General features: G+C 39.9%; 1 protein-coding gene across 3 annotated transcripts in view; it reads right to left on the bottom strand.

Moving 5' to 3' along the window:
• Positions 1-26,326, bottom strand: part of THSD4 (thrombospondin type 1 domain containing 4) — a 599,697-nt gene that overhangs the window by 527,477 nt on the left and 45,894 nt on the right. For all 3 annotated transcript variants that reach the window (XM_027818796.3, XM_043523831.1, XM_043523832.1), the window contains one exon: positions 5,888-6,318. In XM_027818796.3, coding sequence (XP_027674597.2) covers positions 5,888-6,318 — 431 coding nt within the window. The remainder of the gene's footprint in view (positions 1-5,887; positions 6,319-26,326) is intronic.

Raw genomic sequence — 26,326 nt, 5'->3', positions numbered from 1 at the left:
AAATGTCCACTTTTCCATCAAAAAAGCCTAACACACAAAAAAATTATTCAGAAATGCCACCCTGGTTCCGCTTGAGAGTTGTCTTTCCATGGCGATGAGTACTGGATGCCTCATGCCTTCATCCTTTTCCATGGGTCAGGCTACCCAGCTAGACCACATCTCCTATGACTCACCACAACAAAAGAGGAGACCATAGTGCATCATGGAAGATGTTCTACTGCCAGACAGCCTGGCCTATAACGAAGAGTGGAGACATATCTCCCCCAGACCACAACTCACATGAGGCACCACAGCAGCACTTCCAAATAAAAATGTTCAGTGGTCAGCTGAAAGTTTTCCCGTTTTCTATTTTTTACCAAAAAGTTCAATCTTTCCGTGGAAGAAAACCTTATTTTCCAATGAGCTCTCACTAGTATTGTTATTTTTATAGCACTTAAGTCTGTGCTAGGCAATTTGCTTGCTCCCCACCTCAGAAGGTTTAATCCTGCACACACCTACTATACACATAGCACCTATTATGGTACTATTCCCTCTTCAGTTTCACTACTTACAAAATTACGCAATACACCTGGAATAGCAGGGAGGGATGAGGTGATCCTGATTGCTTACAACTCTATATCCCCTTTAGTAATGGATTAGAACCACTAACGTTTAGTCAAAATCTTTCATAAACATTTAAAAATAATATGGGATTTAGGACCACTTTGTCAGTGAGCCACTGCTTTGTGGGTGTGCAAAATTTGTGCAAGCGTCCACTTGCACCCCTTGAAACCTGCATATGTATATGCAAATTGTGCCTCTAGCTATTTGATTTCCTCACACATATGCAGGTTATACATAAAATAAGAGCTAGAGATAGAAACGTGTCTGCACAGGCATAATACAGTGCTAATGACTACTAAACCCTTAAGGGCCTTTCGGGGCATTTATATTAAAAGAGATAGCAAAAGTATGTCCTGCATTTTGCTCAAGGAAATGAACAGTTTATATCCTCTCAGTGTTATGATCTTCAGATCTTTAACAGTGGCTTTCCTATTTCCAATTCAGCCACATTTATATTTGATGGAGGGAAAAGGTCAAATAGAGACGCTCTTGATCATCCAGTGTTCTGAACACTGTGGCCGATACTGCTGTTATTTCATCCAAATAAGGTGCAAGACTCCTTTACCTTCCTGATGCATGATAATAAAATACTGCGTTCTACAATGTATTCAAACTATATAATGTTTTTTATTTGTTGTAATTACTTCTCAGTTCAAGGATATGCAAGTCTTCAACGGTATTCTTTATAACTTGGGCAAAATTATTGTCTCCCATACCCCTCCATCCTCACCTCTCAGTTCTAAATAGAGTTGGAACGATCATGACTGTTTTTATTTAGGATCTTCTAGCACTGTATCTTCCTAAAACATCTTTAGTTTTGCACTGACACCATCAATAGTGTCCACACAGCTCCAAAAGCCATGTTTATTGTGGCAAAGGGTCATGTAGATAAATAGAGGAACTGGAGACAAGCTAGTAAGCTTTTCTTAGAGCATCATGATGGAGCTGTCATTTTCTAAAAGATCTTGATCCCACTGAAGAATGAAATAATTATCAAATTTTAAAAGTTAATAAAAAATAAGACTTATTAATTAGGATTAGAGCTGGTTGACAAATTTTCATTGGAGCAGTTTTCTATCTGCAAATGACATTCAATTAAAATTAAAATACTTAAAGGGAACATGTCATTTTGATGATATTTTCTATGGGAAAATTTCAAAACAATTCAAACTGGCATGTTTTGTCTAGACTTTCTCATTTCATTTCATGTTTTGTCTAGTCTTTTGTCATTTTAATTTCAGTGTTAATCAATTTTAACGTTGCACTATAATTATAACATTTTATATTATATAATGTTTAGACATTATTAAAACAAAAAGTTTTGATAAGGTTGCTGCAGTTTTTCCAAAAGAAAATATTTCTGGAATCTTCATTCCACAGTAAATTTTGACTTTTCATCCCAATTTGAAATTCCATTTGCTGACTAGCTCTAATCGAAACAGTGCTTAACTGGAAAAGCCCCTCTATGCTCTCCTAGGGAACAGAGCTAACATTAGAACAATAAATGGCAGTGAGATCCTATAACAGCATGTGCTGACTCAGGAACTAACTTAGCACCCTGTCACTCAGTTCTCCACCAGTTTACATTAATTGAGCTCCGACTGAAAGACAAGGAGTTGGCAGAGGAGGCCAATTAATGGAGTGGAGATCCTGCTGAGGGGCTAACGGCATGGAAGACTCCCCAGCAGTTAGGACTACATAAGCAAACAGGAAGTTCTGGAAGGAGATGGAGAGATTAAGGAAGGCAGAGGTAGGCAGGACTGGATGCTGCTATTACTGTACGGTACCCCAGAAGCAAGTGGGGAAGCTGGCTACGGATTGTAAACATAATATATAACCAAGCATAATATATAAGTGGTGTTTAAGAAGAGCTGGAGTGATTGTGGTCAGTTACTGAGGCTGGAAAGTACTCTCAGGAGACAACCCAGGACAGATCCTAATTCAGAAAAGTATTTAGTGTGAGCTTAAGTGCTTTCCTGGACAGGAGAATCAGGGCCTAAATGACTACTGCTTAATTAGGATAGTAACAGAACAATTTATGCTTAATGGCGACAGCTTCTGCCAGCACCAAATCATTAAGTAGCACTTCACCTAAGAAGAAAGTTCAAAATCTGTGGATATCATTTTCATTCCGTGCACTATGTTACTTAAAGAAAGTATCTTTTTTTTTTTTAAACTACCTCTTCTCTTAATTGGGATGGGCCACATAATTCTGTCTCAACTAAGACAACAGTATAGCAAGATAAGAATTTCTGCCCCAAAGTCATCAGGAGAGGACAAAGGATGTTTTCAGAGGTCTTTTTCTCCAGCATACCCACAAAAAAGGCATCCATAATGTGAAGAGAGGCTATCCAAAATTACTGGCACTGATGCAAACCCCTAAAATGATTGTTTGAAAGAGGAAAGGACTTCACTTTGGCCCCTCTTTCTGCAGTTATCTGCAGGACACAAATGCGGGGAGGGGCAAGCCATCTATAGCTGTAGAAGAGATGCAGTCGTCACTGCTGCTGCGCATCCTCCTATAGGCATTATGCTTGCCATTTGTCTTCACTTGCATAATTTCTCTAGGTATTCCTGCTGGAGCAGTACACTTCTCTCCCCACATATACACAATACGAACAGAGCCACAATAGAGCCCTAAGGTCCAAGCTGCTTTACTCTCCCCTTCCAAAAAGGAATCCAGTAAAATTTTTAAAATAGGTCAAAATTTGGGCTAAGCTCTCCACTTCCTTGCCCCCGCCATTTAAATTTTCTAACTCTACCTGATTAGCTGATTTTTGCCATTTACAGTTCAGTGTTTCTACTTTCTCAATTGCATTAAGATACCATTCACATTTGCTGATTCCTCTACTTTCCTGGTCAGCTGCCTGAGAACTTTTCCACTTCTTTCCAAAAGGTACAAATGTAGTTTGCTCCTTTGAAGAACACTCATTGCTCATGGAATATATTTGACTTGGAAACAGTCCCATTTCATCTTACTATGCTCTCAGATGTTAGCTCCTCTCGGTCACAAATCTTAATCCCTATTTTTATTGTTTTAAAGAAATCTACTAAAATTATGCATCATATATAAATCTGAAAACAGTAATTGTATATATTCCAAAAACTTTGAACTCATTCTCTACATTATTAAAATACAGACTTTTTTGAATGACTTGGGACAGTTCCCTATACCTCCCATTTTATGGTCTATTGAAGAACACATTTTACAGTATATAAATCGTATGTACAGCTCATTAATATTTGGAATTCATTTGCTACCCATGATATACAGCACCCTCCCTCACAACAAACATTTGACCTCTGGATTTTACAAAATTAAGAAAACATATTAGGTCTGCCATACTAATCCATTTCATTTTAAATTCAAAAAAAATTTCCGAGTGTCTTTACAGTCACCGGCAAAACATCTCAAAATTACACAACATAATAGGCTCTAAAGCCACAAGTGACCATTTTACACAAGGAAGAAATAATTTGTTACATAAATAAGATTTAAACACCTCACTATCAATCACTCTCTTTTCAAGACTTCAGCCTTGGAAAAACTGCTATACATCTGTACACAGAGTTGCACATACCTAGAGAAGTGTAAAAAAAAATCCTCAACATAAACCAACAGGACTTCCATCATACAGGAAAGCAAAGCTGAATTAGGCTAAATCCTCATTTTAAGGTTCCATATGATGAGGCAGCTGTAGTGTATCCTGACTTCTGCACAATGCTCAGTACTGAGTTCTGCCCATTCTCCTCTCCTAAATGTTCTGTTCATCTCCTTTTCCAGCTGCAGAGGCTGCTCTAAGCTGCGCCAACCACCAATGGCCCCAAGGAACTGCTATCGCAGCTAGGGATAGCCAGAGTGGAGAGAAACCCTAGACAAGTCCAGCAGCCTGACAGCGGAAATGCTACAGAATCTGGAGCTCACCAGAGGATTCCACCTAGACAGGGAAGGTCCCCCACAAGCTGAATCAGACTGAAACAGCTTTAGAATGGCTTTGCACTGCTGATTCAGGGACATTCATATATTGTATGCCTTTAATTTCTGTATTTTTGGAGAAACAAGAATAAAGTGAAATTGCCCAAAATGTCAGAATCTGAACCTAATCTGGTTCCAAGTAAGCTTTGGCGTGCATACGTCACTGAGACAAACAGAAGGGGAACAGGTAATTTCCCACCTTTGATGCTGCTGCTGTTTGACCAGAGAGAGTTTCCTGCAAGCTGTCAAGTCAGCCCCTTTTCCCCAGAAATGGAAAGTCATGGGTGTATTGCTGGGATTATCTCAGAGTAAGCGCAAGGGTTCTCAACCAGCCAGCCAATTGAAATTGAAGGAGCAAAGAAACAGAGCATAGAAAGACAAACTTTGACAAGGAAGCACAGGGTCACAGGAACTACCCAAGAAATGAGGCCTCAAAGGTGGGCATGGCCACAGGTTGCTTGATGGTAAGTGCATTCTCAACTATATTTTAAGCCTTGAGATTCTGGCATGAACTAATGAAGTTCTGTCTTTGGGGAGTGATAGGAACATAGAGTTAATATTAAATCAGAAGAGTGGAGCTGTTAGAAACTGAATCGTTAAAATGATATACACTGACTTCAGTGGATATTAAAATCAGGGCTGGTCAAGGTAAGCATTTTCCTTTTTTTTTTTTTTTAAAGGTTTCATTTACTTGGGAAAAAAATTGTTTTTCCTATAGGAAAAACAAAAGGGATATGAAAAAGGGGAGGGACGACAAAACAAAAACAACAAACCAGAAAACCGAAAAGTCCTTTTTACTGAAAGACAGGAAATTTTGATCAGAACGCAAAATTTGGTTAAAAAGCCATTTTTCATCACAAGTAGTTTTGAAGAAAAATTTCAAACCAGTTCTAATTAGAATGGGCTGATGAGATTGGTACCTGAGGGGCATGGCACAGTTATCCTTTACTAAATTTACTATGAGGTTGTCAAAGGGTAATGGATCATGGGGAGAAATTACTACATCACAAAATTATATTTTAAGCTGAGATATTAAAATAGCTTGCAGTTTTATTTTGCCTGTAGGCAAAATTATCACACTCATTTTTGGTTTTAGAACATAAACAGCAGATATTGAAGTATAATACACAGAGTATCACAAGCTCTCTCTTGAGACAGCCCTCCAAAACTATTTTGTGGATATTACAGACCCATGCTATTCTGAGATTTTCCCATCAATTAATTTAAAATCTGGCATGAAGAGACACATTCTTCAAACACACCATTCGCACCAAACTATGGAATCAATTACACGTGCAGGAACAGTACCTCCTCTCTGGCTTGGTTCTGTGCCTTTGAGAATGCCGGCTGCCTCTCAACGTTCCTCTGTTTAGATGGCTGTCATTGCGGCCCATAGAGGAAACTGAAACCCAAAGACCGCTCTGAAGCTGCTCCTCGTTTCTGTGAAGTGGCACGGATGTACGGATGGCAGAGATGACATGGCCGGAATAAGGGGTCAATGGATCTTCATGACGGCGGGAATGCTGGGGTGCGAGAGTTCTTTCCAAGGCTGGGTACTGTTGCCCTGGCCTAGAATAGCCCCTGTCGTGGTAATAGCTTGGGAGGCAGGGCCGGGTTTGCTCCATCACCCCACCACTGCAACTTCGAGAGCAAGCAGACCAGGGGCCCCAACTGCCCCATATGCCTGGGATTCCTGCACTGCTGTCTTCAGAACTTTGTTCTTCTATCCTCTGGGGAACCTGGGGACACAGATGGACAGAATTAGGGTAACTAGAAATTGCACTGCAATATAAAGGAAAGCTCTACTTTTCTTTTAAAAGCTATTAATTCCATCCTCATGGAAATTAAAACCAAACTGACTGGGAGCTGATTAATTTGTATTTATTCAGACGCTATGTCAGACATTTGCTTCACTCTGCTAGCAAAGGAGGTAGCATCCCTCCTAGAACCATCAACCCTTCAGACTAAAAGTTGTTTTTGGACTTTCTGGACAGGGCTGGATTTCCCTTTGGCCTCCATGGTGGAAAATGCTGCTCAGTGCAAAGTTCAGAAGCATGGAGATGGAAAACTATTTTTTTCCCCTCCACATCAACAGCAAAGTCAGATGGGAGGGGAAATTAGTTAAATAAAAAACCTCAAGTCACTTACCACACAGTGACTGAAAGACAACATACAAGATCAGAGTTACATTTTTGTTGTCTGTGACAGAGACTAAGATGTCTCTGCTTGTTTCTCCCCTGCTTGTGACTGAACAATAGTGATTGCAAGTGGTAGATTGAGGTTTACATGACATTTCAGACTGAACTTTTTACAGAAGCAGCAAAACCAAAGAGGGCAAGAAAGCTGCATTATTGAAAAAGTGCACTGCATCCTCTTCTTTTTCTATTAATGCAATCTGCTATGGGCTGGATTGTAACCTTACAACTTCAGAAGCAGGTCAGGAACTGGATTATTAACCTACTTCCGCATTGTTCAGAGAGAGAAATAAGCTGATGCAGCTTTAACAGGAGCAGCTTACTTCCCTCAGCTGCACAGCTTATTCCCCACTCACCTGCATGACATGAGGAGCAGCAGCCAACCCATGCCTGTTCTTCCTCATGCGCAGTGTCTAGCAAGGAGGATAGCCTGCACAGGGCAGTAATGGTTTTCCTAATTCCTCTGTATGGCCCAGGGTCACGACTGAGACCTTTTAGTACTGGGTTGAGTATTTCATATTTGAAATTCAAGAGTTAAGGCATTTTGATTAGACATAGTTCATGACAAGTTTATTTGCTCTTAATGAATGAGGCTTTGGTCTTCTAATCAAGTTTCCAAGGCAAATACTCATGATTATGGATATTAAGAAGTCTTTTTTACACAAATATATTGTAATGTTTGCTGAAACTTGCTGTTTCAGGTAATGTTCCTGTCAATACATTTGTTCACTAGTCTATCCACTGAACATGAATACAAGAACCACACACTCCAAGGAACATTTCACTTGGAATGTGAAAGATGGAATAGTCATGAATAATTTGTTACTCCTTCATGTACAAATATGCAGCCATCTCAAGGATGAGCTTTTAAAAGATAGACACACAGATCTCTCTCTAGGTCACATTTTCTTTTCAAAGGATGGCCTCTTAATAACATAACTGCCATTAATGGTTTTGTTCCATGCATCATTATGTAGTAGGGGAGAGATTAACAACTAAATATTTGCCTCCAGTCAAAGTCTGATTGAACTGCAAACCCTCTCAGCCAGTCAGAGCACATTACTGAACAACTAGCTATAAACATGGGAAGGCTTTAGTGGAATGTGGTTTGCAAATATGGCTTGAATACACTATTACAAAATAACCCAAGCCAGAATAGGGTTTGTGGTGGACTATGTAACTGTTAGCTGTGGTCTACATAATCTGAAACATTTCCCCCCCTCCGAGGTTCCTCTCACTCTTTCATCACCAACCACATTAAAAAAAACAACCCTGCATTTAATTGTAACTAGCAAATAATAAAAAGCATCTGTATTAATGTGATGTGTTCTCAGTTTCTGCAATGTTACTTAGAAAATAGGAGCAGATGTCTCTCTATTTAATATTTCTTTTTCCATGGGTAGCCCATTTGGCATCAGTCTGTTAAATCCAATTGCGTGTACAACCGAATAACTACATAATGTCAAAATTATGAACAATATGCAACAAGGTGCTGGTTTCTGGCAGTTATATTTGCATCTATTTCCAATAACAGAAGAGCACTGGCTCATAATATGACTAAACTACTGAGTTATTCATCAATTTGCAGTTTCTTCACTGAATACTCACTATTTATTTTTGAACACTGGGTTAACACAGCACTATCGTAAATATAAAACTGCCCCATGTTAGATTAAGATAATCATCCATCGTCTTTCTTGCACTCAGCCCTAGTTTGTTGTGAAATTTACTTGTCATGGAAGTAAACATTCATTCTCATCAGAAACATCAAATTTAATTTGTCTGATTGCTTAGTCGTCATTTTTATGTTGATTCACTGCAACTTTTTGCAAAGCCACAGGCATTCATCCAGGCAATGATTAGTATCTATCAGTTTGCAAACAAGCTCAAACAACCACTTAAAAATGAACCATTTTGTTCCGTAAAAAGAGAAACAGACATAAACGTGACAAGTGTTGACCTGCCAGAGAAAGACCCTCCTGTCTGTCAGACCTCAATATAGCAAGAATTGTTTCAGATAAAATTAAACTTTGACTGACTAAAGGCAGCGGAAAAGTAGTTTCACCCATCTTAATGTCTAGTTTTACTGCTGAGATAGCACTGCTGGCTTTAATCTAGGTATTTAAACCAGAAGGTAATAAAACAAAAAAGTCTAGCATGTCTTATACTCCGGTATATTCATTAATGACTTATGCACACAGGTTGGGGAAATTCTGGGAAAAGGGGAAGTTTAGATAGCAGATCTGACAGCATTTACATAGCACATTTCATCTTCAAAGCACTTTACAAACATTAACTAAATCCTCACATCAGTCCTATCAGGTAACTGAGTGGGCATAATTCCCAGTTTGCAGACTGGGAAAACAGAGATTTTGATTTGCTCAAGGCTGCAAAGGAGTTGGAGTCTGAGGGCTCATATACATACCACTGCAGTTTGGACTACATAAAGCTCTTTAAACTGGACTACGTTAATTCAAACTATGTACCTTTTAGTTCACACCCACAGCATCCACACGGAGAACTTACAATACAGCACACTAGCATGTGCTGCCATTCACCCCCACACACCTGCCCCCAGTTCTAAATGCAGGGCTTTGTAGACATAGCCTAAGACGACCTATGTAATCAGAGGTCCCTGGCTCCGAATCCTATGCTCTAATCATGCCTCTGTTACTCTCCCTTCAAGACTTCAGTTGTCCCTTGTGTAATATGTATTTGCCTGAAGGAAGAACCTGACAAGAGATAGTGGGAGCGCTCCTTTTCTTTATCACTATGACCTTTTGTTTGCAGTTAAAATTATCTAGAGTTCTTATAACATTTATTTCCTCCCCTGCATGTGTGTCAGGGGAGAATATGAAACACATGGTGAACATAGTACCTTTCTCCACTAACCTAAATCAATCTGTCTACAGATTCGACAAATGGAAGACATCAATTAGGCCATTTAGTCCATCTTCCTGCAGAGAAGGATTGCTTCCTACTGTATATTAACTAGTATTATCCAGTCTAATTTTAAATGCACCAAAGAGGTTTTCCTCTACTTTTACTCATGAAAAAAATCTATCATTCTTCTGAAACAAAAGCTGCAATACAGACAAACAGCAGCTTCTTAAAACCCAAGGTCAGGGATTTTCTAAAATCCCCCCCCCCAACCCTCCTAAAATAACTTTTCTACATATAAAAATATCCCTAATTTAAACTCCAAAATATCATGAATTTCCAGGGCCAGAAGCAAGTTCAAGGAAAGACAGAGGAAAATCTAGCCTTCCAGTGGTATAAGTCTCCCAATTCTAACTGCTGGGTTGTGAGATATTAGATCTTAGATCTGTCACAGCAAACAACAACTGACAATTGTTTGTCCTGGGCATCGAGCTTAGAGAAATGTTGTTGGCAATTCCATATTTGGGGGAAAGCAAGTGGCTGCTCAAAGCTGCTCAAAGATTTAGACTGTTCAAATTAGCCTCAGCAAAGATGGAGCAGTGGGCAGAGTGCAGGGGAAGTGCATACTGAACACAGTTTATTATTACTAAATAATAATAAGGGTAGGATTTTCAAAGCCCGAGAGTTAGGCACCCAGTTTAATAGGATTTGTCCATTAATACCCTTAAGCTCTTTTGGAAATCTGAGCCACAGTTTGGATGAGAATTGCTCAGGGATGTGGTACTACAGGTAACAGTCTGAGTTACAGAACGGATGTTTTATGTAACCACTCAAAAAAATTACAAATGCACAATCAGGGCACGATTCAACATATTAAAAATTCACAAGTTTAAAGTCTGGTCTCTTGTAGCCCTTGTGAGAGGTAAAACAGGGGTTTTGCAACATAGAAAAGGGGAGATGCTCAGGCACCCAACAGAACCCATCACACACTGGTCCCAGAAAGACTCAGATTTTGGACTTTAAATTTGTGGGTGTAAACACCTCTAAAAAATCTGAAAAGGGTCTTCTATCCCTAAAGTGTACAGGGATTTAATAAATCCCTCTATGCCTGGTATAGTGGGACTCATGGTAACTAAGGCACCTGATTTTATAGGTTCAGGGATAAAAAAAAGTCCCTATAAAATATTTTAAAATTTTATAAAACATGTTTTTGGGGTCTGGAACGTTAATGATGCTGTGACCTCCAAGAGCTGAGACAGCGTATGGCAAAGTTCAAGGACATCAGCTGCCTCTGGAGCTGGGGTAAATACCAAACTGAACAACAAAGAGGTGCTGTTTACAGTTTGTAAACAGGAACTGTACTAACTCAACTCATTTGTGTTTTATTTAATCATTTGTATTCTTCTTACCCAATAAAAGTTACTGTAGTTAATTACAAAGGCATGACTACCTTATTTGGAGCTAGAGACCACTGCTAAAACAGTTTTTCTGAAATGTGCCATAATCAGAATACATAATGAAGCTGAATAGCAAAGGATTTATCAGCATTCATTTAGGGTTATTTGCATTACTCATTTGTAATTCACACGCCTCTCCCAACCTCATTCTGGTAAGACTGACACTGTTCCACACCACCCTCTACTCTGTAGTAGAAAGCTATACTTTTTTGTGGCAGGAGTCATTAGGACCACGTCACCAGTATCTCTTAATTGAAACTGAAACTCTGTGTGTGTGTGTTACAGCTCTTAAGCTAGAGGACAAATCCCATATAGCCTTCAGCTGTATTTGAACCCACCCAAGTATAATCATGAGACTTGATCTGTGCCCAAGAGAAGACTAAAAATGTGCCCAAGATTAACAAATGAAAGTCTCTCTCTATAGCAACAGAGAAAAAGGCCACAAACATACCCCAACATTATGAAATATGCAGTCAGGCAAACTGTTAATATACAGGACTGATATTGTGGGAAGTCTTCATCTTAAGTATAACTAGCAGCAGATATCTACAAAAGCTGAAATTGATGAAGGGAACTATCTAGGAGAGCAAAAGATTAAATTAATCTAACCTGGTTGAAATAGAATCATGAACTAGATCTCAGGACCAAACTCAATCCCAGTTTAAGCAGGTGCAACTCTGTTGATTTAAATAGGAGCTGCTGGATGCTCAGCACTTCAGAAGAATCAGGTTACTTATTTAAGAGCTTAACACTAGGTTTTGTGTAGGTTGGTGAGCTCTTTTATCAGTCAAGGAAAGAACCAACACCAGAGCCAAGTCTGTTTCGGGCACTTGCCTTAATTCATTGGTTAAACCAAATACGTGGACAACATATCTAGCTAAAGTAGTTCCTCTGCTCCACCTTGTCTACAGTGCTCAGAGATATGGTCCTCCCCTGTCTCAGCCCCTCCAGATCTCTGCCCTGACTCAGGAACTTCCTGCAGGCACCTATCTTCTCCTTCAATTCTTATGTTCCAGGCCCTCTACCTGGGAGTCACCTAATAGCTAGGTTTTCCCCCCTATTGGAGAAGGCTTCTGACAGTTCTCTAGCCCAGCCGAGCTCTTGCTTTTATAAAAAACAGGTCCTGTTCAGGCTATCAGCTGACCCTTAGCCCCACAGCCTCAGCTGGGATGCAGCTAATTAGTCACATGTGGGGCCAGGCCCATCTCCCCTTAAAGGGTCAGTAATCCCAACACACACTTTCTTGACCTTAATACATTCAAGTTCTTAACTGCACATGAAGACTGATGAAGTATACAGGCAGTTAATTAACCCTGTATGTTAGGGAAATTTACAAGCTCAGCTGTTGAAGCTGGAAGAGAGGGTAAGATTAGGAGGATTAATCACTTTAGAGCAAGGGGTATTGGGTCTTGTAAAGGTGCAGCCAGCTGCCTAGCTCCAGACAAAGGAATTTACAGCACTTTTGTACAGTAGCTCCATAAATTCATTAGCTTCAGAGAAGTTTACAAGCTCCTCTGACAATGCATGCTGAGCACATAAACTAAAGAACTGCAGTGTAAGGAATTGACACATACAGCTGATAGAAAATTTTTAAAGAAATATTATGGACAATAGTTTCATCAGGTCCAGGGTTGAATTTCTGGAGGGAGGGAAACAGAGTGACAGAATAGCCAATAACCTAGTGTTTACGGTGCTTGTCTGGGATGTGGGAAAACCAGGTTCAACTCCCTGCTCAGCCCGTTTGGAGCCAGTACCCCAACCAGGTTACTGGCTATTTGGGTGGAGGGGGCAGTATTTAAAAAATACAATTTTTCTAAAGGTCTCATTTTTGTTTCATGTTAAACAATTTCAAAACCTGGAATTATTTTGCAAAATGTTTCTTGGCCAGCTCTATGGACAAGTTCCATTCATGAAGGCTACAGAGCTTGTAAGCTGCACATCTCTAGATTTTTCTCTTGAGAAAACCAGAGGAATGAAAAGAACATACATTCATCCTAATAGTATGTTAAAAATGTGAAATAGAACACTCAAAAAAGATAAAGAGAGTTCAAGATTTAGTTTCTCTTACAATTTTAACTCCCAAAAGTTGCACATATATAATATTTTGTTCTTATTTTCCTAGTAAAATGTAAACTTTAAAGCATTGTTATTAATGTGTACAATCTTAGCATATGTTATGGAAGAAAATGTAATATGATAGATTGTGTGTGCTTTATTAGTTTATATATTATTCTCAAAAACATTATGAAACCAAAGCATCTAGAAATGGGTCACATGCAACTATTATTGACATTACAATAGTACCTGAAATCCCCAGCAAGGGATCAGGGACTCATTGTGCTGGGCACTGTACAAATGGTGGGGGTAGGAGGAAAAAGGGGGAAAAAAACAAAAAGGAAAAAAAAAACAACCACCACCCTAGAGAGTTTGCAGTCTGGACAAGAGTCCTTCAGTGAAATCCTCAACCAGGGGTTCAAATACGTGGCCTGCAGAGTTATTTCTTATTTCCTGTGGTCCGTCACAGGCGCCGACTCCACCGGCAGCCAAGCTCCCTCACCCCTTCGAGTACACCACATCCCCGCTCCTCCACCTGCCTCACAGCGCTTCCTGCAGCCAAACAACTGTTTGGCAGCACTTAGGTCTTTCCAGGAGGGAGGGGGGAGGAGCAGGGATGTGGCATGCTCAGGGGAGGAGGCAGAAAAGAGGCAGGGCTGGGGCAGGGATTTGGGGAAGGGGTTGGAATGGGGACAGGTAAGGGGTTGGAATAGGCGGGGCAGGGGCGGGGCCTCATGGAAGGGGTGGAGTGGGGGTGGGGCCGGGGGCAGAGGGAGGGGGCTTTAACCGAAGTAATTCTAAAAGTACATGCATGTTTTGTGGTTTGAGTGAGGTGCATTACTGAGTGTTTGTATTTTATTAAAATTCCTCTTCGCATTACAGTTTTTAAAAAGTTAATACATTGACTTTTAATAGCATACTATATTACTCTTCATTTTTTTCATTTTTGACTATGCTTTTGTATCATTGTATGAAAAGGTTTCAGTGTTGCGGCCCTCGGGCCAATGTACTAGCCCTCATGTGGCCCTCGTGGTGATTTGAGTTGGAGATCTCTGTCCTAGGCCCTATGAAATCAATGGCAAAACTCCCTTTGGAGCCAGGATTTCAACCCCTGAACCTCCAAGGTGCCGAACACCTCCTGTCAGGTGCTAAGTGCAAAAATCAGTCATTCCAGGATTAAATTTTACTGTAAAAAATATCCTTAAGGATTCATGGCAATATAATAGTTGAGGAATATCACATGGCTCGCTCCCAGCAGGGCACCCTTGAGCAGTCAACCATGGCAATACAGGTGAATCCTGCCTCAGCTTCCTCCTTGCTGTCCGTGGGGTCAACCAAGTTGCCCATCTTTTCTCCCACAGATCAGACAGATGGTCATCTACCACACATGAGAGAAGAATGATGTTCTTCTTCAAGTCCAACTCAGGCCCTAAGTCTGGGGGTTATTTTTTAGTACAATTCCAATTCCTCTAAATCACCAACCTGCAAAGTACAAGAGATGCAAAGGCAGTAGTTTTCCATCCCTACTCCAGGGATGCCATCTCCAGGTCACCCACCCAAGAGTCTACAACCAGCCTGTTCTGACTTACTCTGCCCTTATTCCAGGGCCCATTTTCCATCTACCTGGGATTGAACAAACCCAGTTCTGTAATTCCTGTGCCTCTGTTCCAGAGCCTCCACACCACTAGACATTCTTCACACTTATTACCATTCTGTCGCATCCCTCACCTCAGGGCTTCTACAAGACGGCTTCCTGAAGCATTCCACTCCTCAAACCCCTTCCGATGAGAGTCCTAACCCTGCTGAACAATTCCAAAATCAGCCTCTTGCTCTTGGGTTTGGCCTGCCCCTGGCTGAGCCAGTTCTTCCCTTTTACCTAGGGATCTCCACACAAGCCTTCTACCTGGCATGTTTCCCTAGCTCTGGCCAGTACTGTCCCACTGACTCCTCAGTTCTCTCTCATTCACCGGTTCTTTCCCTCTCTCCAGACTCATGCAACTCTCCCCAAGCAACTTCTATTAGTGCCCTGCTACTTCCTGTTCCTCCTCTTCCTACGTACTGCCCAGCTTTTTTGAGAAGCCATGTGAATTCAACCAGGCCCCACTGCGAGGAAGCTAATTAGTCCTATTCCCTGGGCCTGATCCCTCCTAAAGAGGCAACTCACCCTGTAATAGGGACCAAATCCCTATTTTCTTAAACAACTCAATAAGATTCTCCTTAGACAGCACAGCAGAAGAAGGTTTTTAAGAGGAACTTAAATCTGAATAATATAGGGACCAGCAGGCCAACCAAGTGAGGGAGCTCTTGACTCTGAGGAAAAAAAGAAACAAAAGTTATTGCTGGAAAAACTGACATACAAATGGACAAGAGAAGGAATGCTGGCAGAGCGGAGGCAGCAGGGGGCAATAAAGGAGGATAAACAGGGAGGAGCAGAGTTGGATAAGGTTTTGAATGTGAATGGGAAGCTAATGGAGGGATTCAAATAGAGAAGTAGTCAGTGATGCCAACTCTTACGATTTGACTGCAAGTCTCATGATATTTGCAGTTTTTCTTAAAACTTCAGCTTCTGGAGTCCTGTGATTATATGAGAATCTCAGGGTTTTTTTGTTTTGTTTTTTAAATGCAACATTTTAGCCCTCATGGTTGCACAGAAAACCCTTAGCACATTGGTCTTGTAGAAATCTTAAATAGCAGAAGGCAAAGAAAAAGATACCAGCATTTATTTATTTATTTGAAATCATTACTTTAATGCCAATCTCATCATTTTTTGTGGCCTGGTTCACAATTTCTGAATACCTGGTGTTGACAATACTGTGACATGGTTAAATTAGATAATAAGAGGTACTGTGATTTCACATAATTAGTCTTCTAGGTTTTAACTCAGCAAAATATGTAAGCATATGCCTACATTTAAATCTCATTGACTACTCAGATGATTAAAATGAAACACATACTTAAGTACAGTGCTAAATTGGGGCTTTAGTTAAAAAATAGGTAGAAATCCTTTTTTTGGAAATGAAGTCCAAAGTTTCCTATGTAGCAGAATTTAGAAAATAATAATTAGCACAAGGTAGCAGGACCTTGTCCCTTCTCCTTATATAAAACAAAATAATTTAGATGTATTGGCTTACTAGCTAATAATACAGTTAAGTACAGTCCGACTAACTTCCACAGCTATAGTGTATTTTTTTGTACTGGAATCCAGCTACCAGAATTTACACATTTGCTCCATTTCAATATATGTATATTTATTAAATACAAATCTAGATGCAATGCATTACTGATATTGAGAAATCAAATACTGGAACATCAGAAAAAAAGTATTTCTATCACAACCTTAGGCTGGCTACATGGAACAGCCTGTGTAATTCATGGTGTACACTGAAAGATAATTACGTGTTTACTGAGTTCTTGCACATGCAACTGCTGCTGAGGTCAATAGGAGCTGTACAAGTGTATCTGATGGTAGATTTTGGCAATCTGTTTTTAATAAAACCCTCCTTAACCATAATGGTTAACCAGGGGAGGCAAATAGGATGCATGTTGCAAGGGGTCTGGGGGAACACAGAGGAGAATACGGAAATGCAAGAGATTAAACATTCTCCACGTGGATAAAAGTCTCCCTCTCTTCTCTTCCAGTATCCACTGCTGCTATATCTCACGGATGTATCATTCCCCATAGACACCCTCCTATAGACTTGCTTCACACAACTCTCAGTCTACCTGGGGAACTCCTTGCCAGATGATGTTGTGAAGACCAAGACTATAACAGGGTTCAAAAAAGAACTAGTTAAGTTCATGGAGAATAGGTCTAACAATGGCTATTAGCCAGGATGGACAGGGATGGTGTCCCTAGCCTCTGTTTGCCAGAAGCTGGGAATGGGTGATTGGGGATGGATCACTTGATGATTACCTGTTCTGCTCATTCCCTCTAGGACACCTGGCATTGGCCACTATCGGAAGATGGACCTTTGGTCTGACCCAGTATGGCGGTTCTTATGCTTACAGCCAGAGGAGGGGAACTCCACTTTGGTGGGCCACAAACTCTGTCAAGAAGGGCTCTCATCCTGTTAAACTCCAACCCAGCTTAAACTTTTGGCTTTTCCATTTAAAAAGAAAAGGAAGATTTGTAAACAAACTTTTTTAAAAAAGACAGACAGGGTTAAAAGTGCATATCCACAGAATCCAGACAACAGTCCCTAAAACACAGTATACATTGTTTGGTGGCGGGGGGGAATCCTTTACAAAAGACTTAGAAAAAGTCTGGAAATGAACAGCTATGGATCCAGCCAGTTTCCACTGCCATATAATCCATCACCATTGCCGCCGCACACATATACATAATGCTCATGCAATCCCAAAATTGCGCCAAAGAAAATGTGTACAAATATGCAAAAAGGTGAAACTATCCAATAAGTAGCAGATTATCAAAAACCCATCTATTATATTTACTACTGCATATATTTTGAAAATTTTCTTGGTATGCAATGTTAAGTTTAAGTGGGTGGTGTAAATCAGAGGTGGGAACAGTGAGTGATGAAGAATGATACGACAAAAAGGAACTGGACGGATACCTTAGTGTAAAAGTCTGTCAGTGTTCTCCTGAAAACCCACTCTATCAGCAGGTGGCTGGAGGATGTCAAGTGGGTCTTGCTGACTCACTAGTGCAGATTCCTCCACTCAGATGTAAAATAGGTGTCTGTGGCACTCTAGAGGATGAGGGGAGTAAGGGTGTGAACTAATATATTTTAATTGTGTAGCAAGAGGTTTTTATGAATAATAATGATAGTAATAATAGCTAGCTCTTATCAGCAAATCTCAAATCAGTTGATAAAGGAGGTCAAGATCATTGTCCCCATTTCACAGATGGAGAAACTGAGGCACAGGAGGAGGACATGAATAAAAGTGAAAACAGTCAGCTTTGGAGCTATGAAATATGTTGAGTATATGGGGATTTATTTAGCTCTAATTCTTAAGATAATCAATTAATATTTGTATTCCTCCCCTGCCTCCCAAAAAGTAGTAATACTATTACAAGTTAGAATTGTAGCAAATTGGAAATTGACCTCTTGATAAGAAAAGCGGATTTTACAATCACCTACTCACATCTTTCTAACTTTACATATATTTATGTAAATTATAAGGGAGCAAAGTTGAGACTGAGTGGAATGGTACAACTTGCATGGGTTAATAATAAGGGGAGAATATGTGGCTTGAGTTAGGCAGCTGTATACCTTCATTGTTCATTTCCAGACTTTTGAGGATTTGGGGATTTTAAGTTATTCTGTGGAAATTTGAATACTTTTCTAGCTTTTATGGCAGATTCCATTGTTTCAACCTAAAACTATTTCCTTATGAAAACTTTGTTTACTAATAATACTTAGAGATTTTTATCAGAGCTCTCAGAGGACTTTCACCCCTTATGCCATGTTATAATTAACCTTTGTTTATACTTTATGAAATATGCCCTCGGTGGGTTGACATAGGTTGCCTGTAGAACAGAAAAGCAGTTTCTCATGCCTTCATATATTTCCAATATGTATAATCACTTTGGCTCCAAATCAAAAATTTCACTGCAACCACCAGTCCATAAGCTATTAAAAATCCAGTGCAATTTCTAACACTGCCTCTATTAGACAAGGAAGAAACAAGATCCACATCTCAGGATTTAGACAGCAGTTGTTGAAACTATGTGAGAATGTCCCAGAAGAGGAAATAACACTAGTATTTTAAGCCAGAAATATTTCACATCTAACTGGTTGTGCATGAAACTGAAGATGTAGTAATGTTTCATAAATTATAATTTCCTAATATTTTATAATATTTGGTCATATTAAAACTGGATGGGTACGGGAATAAACACTTGGGTAAATACACCTCACAGAGCAATGAACATGTTAGTTTTATCTTTATAATAATCTAGTAAATTCTCACCACCTACACTCAAGGGCAGAGACCTCTTCTGTTTTGTGATTTCTGCATGACCCCACTGGTCTCAACTCTTCAGAGAGCCACAACTGGCTCCTTCGTGCTTCCCATGCCATACTACCCATTTAGCCCAAGATGACTAACATTTATTTCCCTCAAATCAACCCACTCTCCCCTCCTCCTCAAAAGCTTGGGAGAACAAATAACTCTTGCAACCCAGTCTAGCACCTGGTAGCTCTGTCAGACCTGGGGCGGTGGGGGGGGGGGGGGGGAGAAATGCTGTTTCTAAGGCTTCTTAGAAACAAGACTTCTTACTAAGAACACATTGCACCATTTCCCTTCTCTCTAAACTGGGATCCTGATGGCTCAAGAGCCTCACTGGATGTTTTCTTTCTTTGTACCACACAAGAAGTAGCCTCTAAGCTAGCTGGGAGTTAAACAATTTTGGGATCTCAAGGTCATGAGGAAAAAGAGGAAGTAAAGTAGTGGTTAGAGGACTAGTAGAGGTCAACATATTTTTCCTCAGTCAGGTCAAGAATCAAATCAAGCCAAATATTTAGAAATTGAATGGATTTGTATACAAACTAACTACATTTTAGGGAATTTCAAATCCCTAATTGTAAATGCTATGCTTAATTGAATAAAGATAATTTTTAAAATATCTTATGAAGTGGTTTGCCCAAAGTAATACTTTTCTACAGCAAGATTCCAGGTTTACTAAAAAATCATTATATCAACTGTTTAAAACTATGTCGTCCATAGGTGCCGGAACTAGGGGTGCCACTGCCCCCTGGGCTTGAAGTGGTTTCCATCATATACAGGGTTTACAGTTTGATTCATTGGCTCTTAGCACCCCACTATAAAAATTGTTCAAGCACCCCGATGTCATCTCCTTAAGAGCTTAAAACCAATGCAGAATCCATCTGCATGTATGCGTGCTTTAAGTGGATTCTAATGCATGCATTAACGTGCATTTACCTACATTTAACTTCATCTGCCATACTAGTATCCTAATTTTCTTAGGTCCTTCTGGAGAGCCTCGCTATCCTACCTAACCTTGAATAACCTAAATAATTTTGGGTCATAAAGTGGCAATAATCAATTATTTATATTGTAGTAGCACAATGGGGACCCAATCAGGGTTCAGGGCCCCATTGCACTAGGCCCTTGTACAAATGCATAACAAAAAGACTTACCACAAAGAGCTTACAGTCTAAGTATAAAATGATAGAGAACAGGTGGACACAAGGAGCAGAAGACACAAGGTAACAGTGAGATGATTTTTTCACTTCACTTTTCACCACTATCAGTGGTCCCACAGTATATTTCTCTCTTCATTCTAATCTTCTCCATGGAATGATCTGATCCCACTTTTAGCCCAGCTGATTTCTAATAAATTCACTGCTGCATGTAATGCAGGCCATTGCGTATATTGGACATAATTTATAGCCAGCAATTTAAGTTAAGTCTGCAGAGTCTACATTTTATAAGTTCATTTGGAACAGGCACATTAATATTTAATGACAATTACAAGAAACACACTGAATATTTGTGACTTTTATCCATGAGTGCCTGACAAACAAGTCCAAGCACTTCTAGATAGCAGTTGCTCAAATCTCTGGAGAGTGGCTGAAGAATGGCGCACAGGCCAACTAAAACATCACCACACAATGTGTACATGTCTGCCTGGTTAGTGAGCTCTGCTATTTTAATCCTTTCGTGCATTTTTGGAAGCCTTTAATCAGAGATGCAGTAAACTGTTTGAATTTTACAGTACATGGTAAGTGTAAATACTACCAGATTAAATGGTTTGGGTTTCCGTTCTTTGTATAAAAAAACCCAGCCTAAACATCTGTGCCTGTGAAGATTAAAGGACTAAAAACTCTGGAAATAGAAGATTTTTGTATCCATGAGTCACTGCAGAGAGCTACAAAGCCTGAGAAGCTTAACTGCCCCACCAACTGATTTCATCCACATCTGAAGGGACTTAAATATTTTCTAAACACTTGTGAAAGTAAGCTGCTCTGAATCAATTTAGCACAGTCTTTGTGTGACTAGAGCTTGAGACTTCCTCCTAACTGTGCCTAATCTTTCACACCAAGAGCACATCCATTGTTGGCTGTGAGCTTAGTGTTCAAGACAGAGAATGTTGTCCACTGGGAATTCAGCTGAGATCATGTACTTTCAAAGAAACTCTCAGCCCAATTTTTATCTCACTTGCAGCCATTTTACACTGATGCAACTTGACTGACTCAGTGGAGTTACTCCTCCTGATTTACACTGAGGTAAAGGAGATCAGCATCAGGCTCTCAGATTCTAGAACTGAGAGGCTTCTTCAGGTTAAGTCATTACCAAATTCAGGCCAACAGTCAAAAATATTTTAACGAAACTGTTTCTTTTCCTATCACTGATGATCACATGTTCCCAATACTTTAGGCTGCTGAACACCTTCTCGGAAGCCATCAGCACTCAACTCCCACCAGGAGTTGGAACTCAGTACCTTGCAGGATCAATCCCGCTATGCCAAAATGATGTTCTTGTCACTGCACAGTGTTTATTCACATGGACCCCCAAAACATTTTATTTATATGAACACATTGGCCCAGATCCCTGGCCCTGGCTAAGTCCCCTCTGCATCACTCCAGCAGCAAAAAGGGCACTTAAAGCAGCCCTAAAGGGGCAACTAGCGATTCCCCCAATGTAGGCAGTCTGATTAACTTCCCTCCCTTAAATTTACACTGGGCCCCAAGTCTAGGACAGACAAAGTTAGGTCCCATACCTAGGGATGCCAATCTTGGTTGGATGTACTCCTGGAGATTTCATCACATGACAATCTTTAATTAAAGATTAATCCTTAATTCCTGGAGACCACATGCCAATCCTGGAGGACTGGCAACCCTACCTGTACCTGTGAGGGATTTAAAGGTCTAATATCTCACAATTCACCTGGTCTAGAAGTGGGAGATTTATACAATTGGAACGGAGAATCTCCCAGCTTTCCAGGCACAGCACTTGCTGTAGGCCCTGGAAGGTCCCAGGCTTAAAGTAGTTACAGTTCTGTGTATATAAAAACTATTTTCAGAGATCCACAATAAAGCTGTTCAATAATCCCTGATTTTCACAAGTGTTGATGAATATATGAGGGATAACATTCTTCACAAACATTATGTGAAAAAGAAGTGTGTCTTGTTTCTATCAGTTCTATCCCACAACTTAAAGGATGGAAAATTTGCTGAAAAATCCACCTCTTGCTGTCAAGCTATGCTCTAGAATCTAAGCTTTCACTTAAAAAGAAACAAAAAACTTCTCTCACTCTCCATAACTCATCTTCACTAGACTTTTGAACATCAAGCTAATAGTTTGTTAATTAACTTGAGGTACTCACTATGTTCATAAAGGCTAGTGTGGATTCTTCTCACGTTTGTTCCAGTGGTAAATTCTTCTACATGTGCATATTATATGTATGGAATATATGAATATGCAAACATTTGTCCTTTACCCAAGGGATAAGTCTCTCGGTTTAGGAAAATTTTCAAATTTAAAAACTGTTCCTCAACTCTGAAACTTTAAAGAAAAATAACTGCTATTGATATTTTATTATTAGTCATATGATCATAGTGCCTAAGAGTCACAGATCAGGACCTCATTGTCCTAGGCAGATAACAGTTGTGTTTGTACAGCATTTCACACCTGATGATTCCGAGGAGAAACACTGAGGTAATGCGTTTATTTCATAATCACAAGCGGCCTTTGTGTCTCTCCACATCTCAAGTGCCAAAAGCCACAACTGTCCCCTACACTCCTGCCAAAGTCTCCATCTTTCCCCACATCCCAATACCTTGATAGTGTGCAGCTAAATCGGACAATACAAAACATCTGCAGCTCTGGAAGTGAGGGAACAGTGTAAAATAAATTTATCTTAATATAAAAATATCACAGGAGCTACTGTTCTGATTGTAATTTTATTTTCATATGTACTTTGGTTTTTCATATTTACCTCTGTGTTTTTGATTCAGATGAATCTGAAGCAGAATTTGCAGAGTGTTGCATAATCCAGACTGCTTCCCTCAGAATTTTGAATCAGCTTGCCTTTTGACTAGCATTCTACTAGTTTTACTTTCTTACTTTCTCTCAAACCTGGGAAGTTGAACTCTTGGTAGCTAGCTTTTCAGATATCAGGATAGGAATAGTACCAAAGTGGTTTTTTAATTCTCTAAAACAGATTTCTTGTAAAGTATATGGTGTACACAGATCACACCAAGATGTGGTATAAAACGTTTTATTGGTACTCATTTAAGGTGAACTGCTTAACAATATAATGAAGCTTTTTCAAACTCATGTTGAAAGAGTTTATATGTTAACAACATTATTTCCTGCATATTCATATATTCCATACATATAATATACACATGTATAAAAATTTCCCACTTTTACACCAATGATGTGTAACCACTTGTGCACTGAAATTGGGCAATTGCTTAACAGTACACAGTTAACTACCATGTAACCATTTTATACAGGAAGGGAAATAAACAAATATGCAAATAAGCTAAAAGACAGTTGGGGTAAATAGAAGCTCTCACTTTCACTGTACAATCCCCCTAGTCTATTCAGTGACGTTAAAAATCTACTGTTCCTGGGAATCAGAACATTCCGTGATAAAGGGCTACGTAATGAACACTGGATTGTGGAATCACTGAAGGAATCCGTTGAGAGAAAGAGCATAATAATCAGGGCAAAAGCTTTGGTTTGCAAATAATTCAGTAAACAATGATAGGAAAGAAAATATAGAAGCCTTATTTTACTTAGAAGTGGGCTATGCCTTCAACCTCTCTCTGGTGGTTAGACACGCTTTTAAAATTGTGGCTCCATACAAATTCAATCTACAGTGATTGCTACAATCAGATTTAAGGAGCTGCTCAGGGAGTTCCCCAACAGCAGTCGGACATGCCTTTCGGGCCGGTGGCAATTTGCCATGGTGTGGAGAGTTTAGGGAGAAGAGAAGGAAATAGTTGATCCTTGGGATTACTCCAGCTTGAGTTCAGACCTTGTTACACATAGAAAAACAGCCAGGAAACAAAGCAACTCCATTGACTTCAGTGGCATTATTTAACATTTACACCAATGTAACGGATAAGAATTTGGCTCTTTATGTCCAGAGAAGTTTCACCTCTAAAACTGTACAGTACATGAAAAATAGCTACTGGTACTCTGAAAAGGAGCAAGACAGCAAATTTTGTTGTCATAGTTCTGTTTTATCATAGCCACATAACGCATACAGCAATAAAATAGCTAAACACACCACCAAAAAATCTCTTAAAAACCCAGGAATATGTGCTTTGGTGGTAGTGCTTGGGAAGAAAATTATAAATCCTGCAAAGTACCAAACCTTTACACTTCTGTTCATAACAGTATGACCATTACAAGAAAAGGCCAAACAATATTTATTTAACAAAACTACACACGAGGTGGGGAGACCAATAATGGAAAGACTAATGCCAAGTAGCAAGAACATGCCTAATGGGTCAATCAAATCTCTCATATTGAAGGACAATGGAAAGTAGTTGGCCAGATAGGAATGGCATCTCAGTTTAGTAGATACTGAGGGCCACAGGTGCCGACTCCGTGGATGCTCTGGGGCCGGAGCACCCACAGGGAAAAATCAGCAGGTGCTTTGCACCCACCGGCAGCCAAGCTCCACTCTCCTCCTTCTCCCCCTTTCCTCAAGCATGCCGCATCCCTGCTCCTCCCCCTTCCTCCCAGCGCTTCTCACCCCCTCGCCGCCTAACAGCTGTTTGGCGGCACTTAGGACTTTCCGGGAGGGAGGGAGGGAGGGAGAGGAGTGGGGATGCGGCGCACTCGGGGGAGGAGGCGGAGAAGAGGTAGGGCAGCGGCGGGGACTTGGGGAAAGAGGGTGGAATGGGGGTGGGGAGACAGCAGCGCAGAGAGGTGCGGGGGAGTCGACCATCCACCGGACAGAGGGGAAGTCAGCGCCTATGCTGAGGGCTTGATTGATCTTTTACTGTTAAACTTCTTTGTTTTTATGGCATTTGACTTGAAGCATTAATATTCTTTTACTGTTTTTCTAGCTGTGTGTCTACATGACACAGCCTACACCAAGAGAGCCCTCTAGTGTAGATGCAGTCTGCACCAACAGAAGGAGTTCTGTCAGGGTAGGAACGCTATCTCCCCCAAACAGTGCTTGCTACATTGACAGAAGCACTCTTCTGTTGACACAGATTCATCTACACTGAGATTTTGTTCTGTTTTTAACTTTTTATTAAGCCAAAGTTATAATAAAATGTTAACATACTATTTTGTTAATTACTTATTCAGGATCATTCCTGAATAAATAATATTCAAAGAACACGACTAAAGATTTTGGCAGTATTGCTATGTATAGACCAAGCCTCAGACACAGTTCTCTTTATTCTTCCTTTAAATCCAAACTCCTAGTCCATCCATTAAAGTCCAGGTAGAACACAAATTAAAGCGTAAAATATAGCGAAGATTCAAATATTTTGTTTCCAGACTACAACTCATCTGTGTTTACTAATATCAGTGGGTAGCCTAACCTCATGATAAAGTACAGTCTATGTATACATGTGCATGCACACACACACGCACACACGGAAAAAAAGCAGGCTAAAAACTATCAGAAGAATCTGTTTTTCAAAAGTTGCTGATAAGCACAATAATCCACATCTGAGAAATGATGTAACTTTAAACATCTGCTGCAAACCAGCTTTTATTTGAATCTCAATTTCAGATTCAGAGTTAATAGCAGAGCAGTACAAATAGCTCTACTATGTTTGTTCCTAAAGTCACATGAATACATTCTTCATTTTTAGTTCACGTGGTCTGGTCCCTATAAATTTAACAATGCTCATCAGTTTCTAGTGACCACAAAAATTCTAAGTGAAATTCAATTGCAACTAATGTGTTTTTTGATAAACTGAAGTTTTGCTCTTGAAGGCAGCAGAAGATCAGAATAAGAAACTGCAAACAAAAAGAAAACTCTCCCAACTAGTACTGTTGTCCCTACAGCCTGTTTCCATTTGCACTTCTGCACTCTTCAAGTAATTTGGCTAATTTTCCTCTCTAGCTAAATTTAGGCTAGTGTGCCAAAAATGGATTATTTTTGTGTGTTTCTGAGCCAAGTAACCTATTCAGCTCAGCTCCTGCAGGATTTGCTGAAGAAGAGTTTTTCTCTTCTAAAATATTTCTTACTA

The sequence above is a fragment of the Chelonia mydas genome, chromosome 10, assembly GCF_015237465.2.
Source record: "Chelonia mydas isolate rCheMyd1 chromosome 10, rCheMyd1.pri.v2, whole genome shotgun sequence".
NCBI lineage: Eukaryota > Metazoa > Chordata > Testudines > Cheloniidae > Chelonia > Chelonia mydas.
This window is presented reverse-complemented; position numbering and strand designations above follow the sequence as displayed.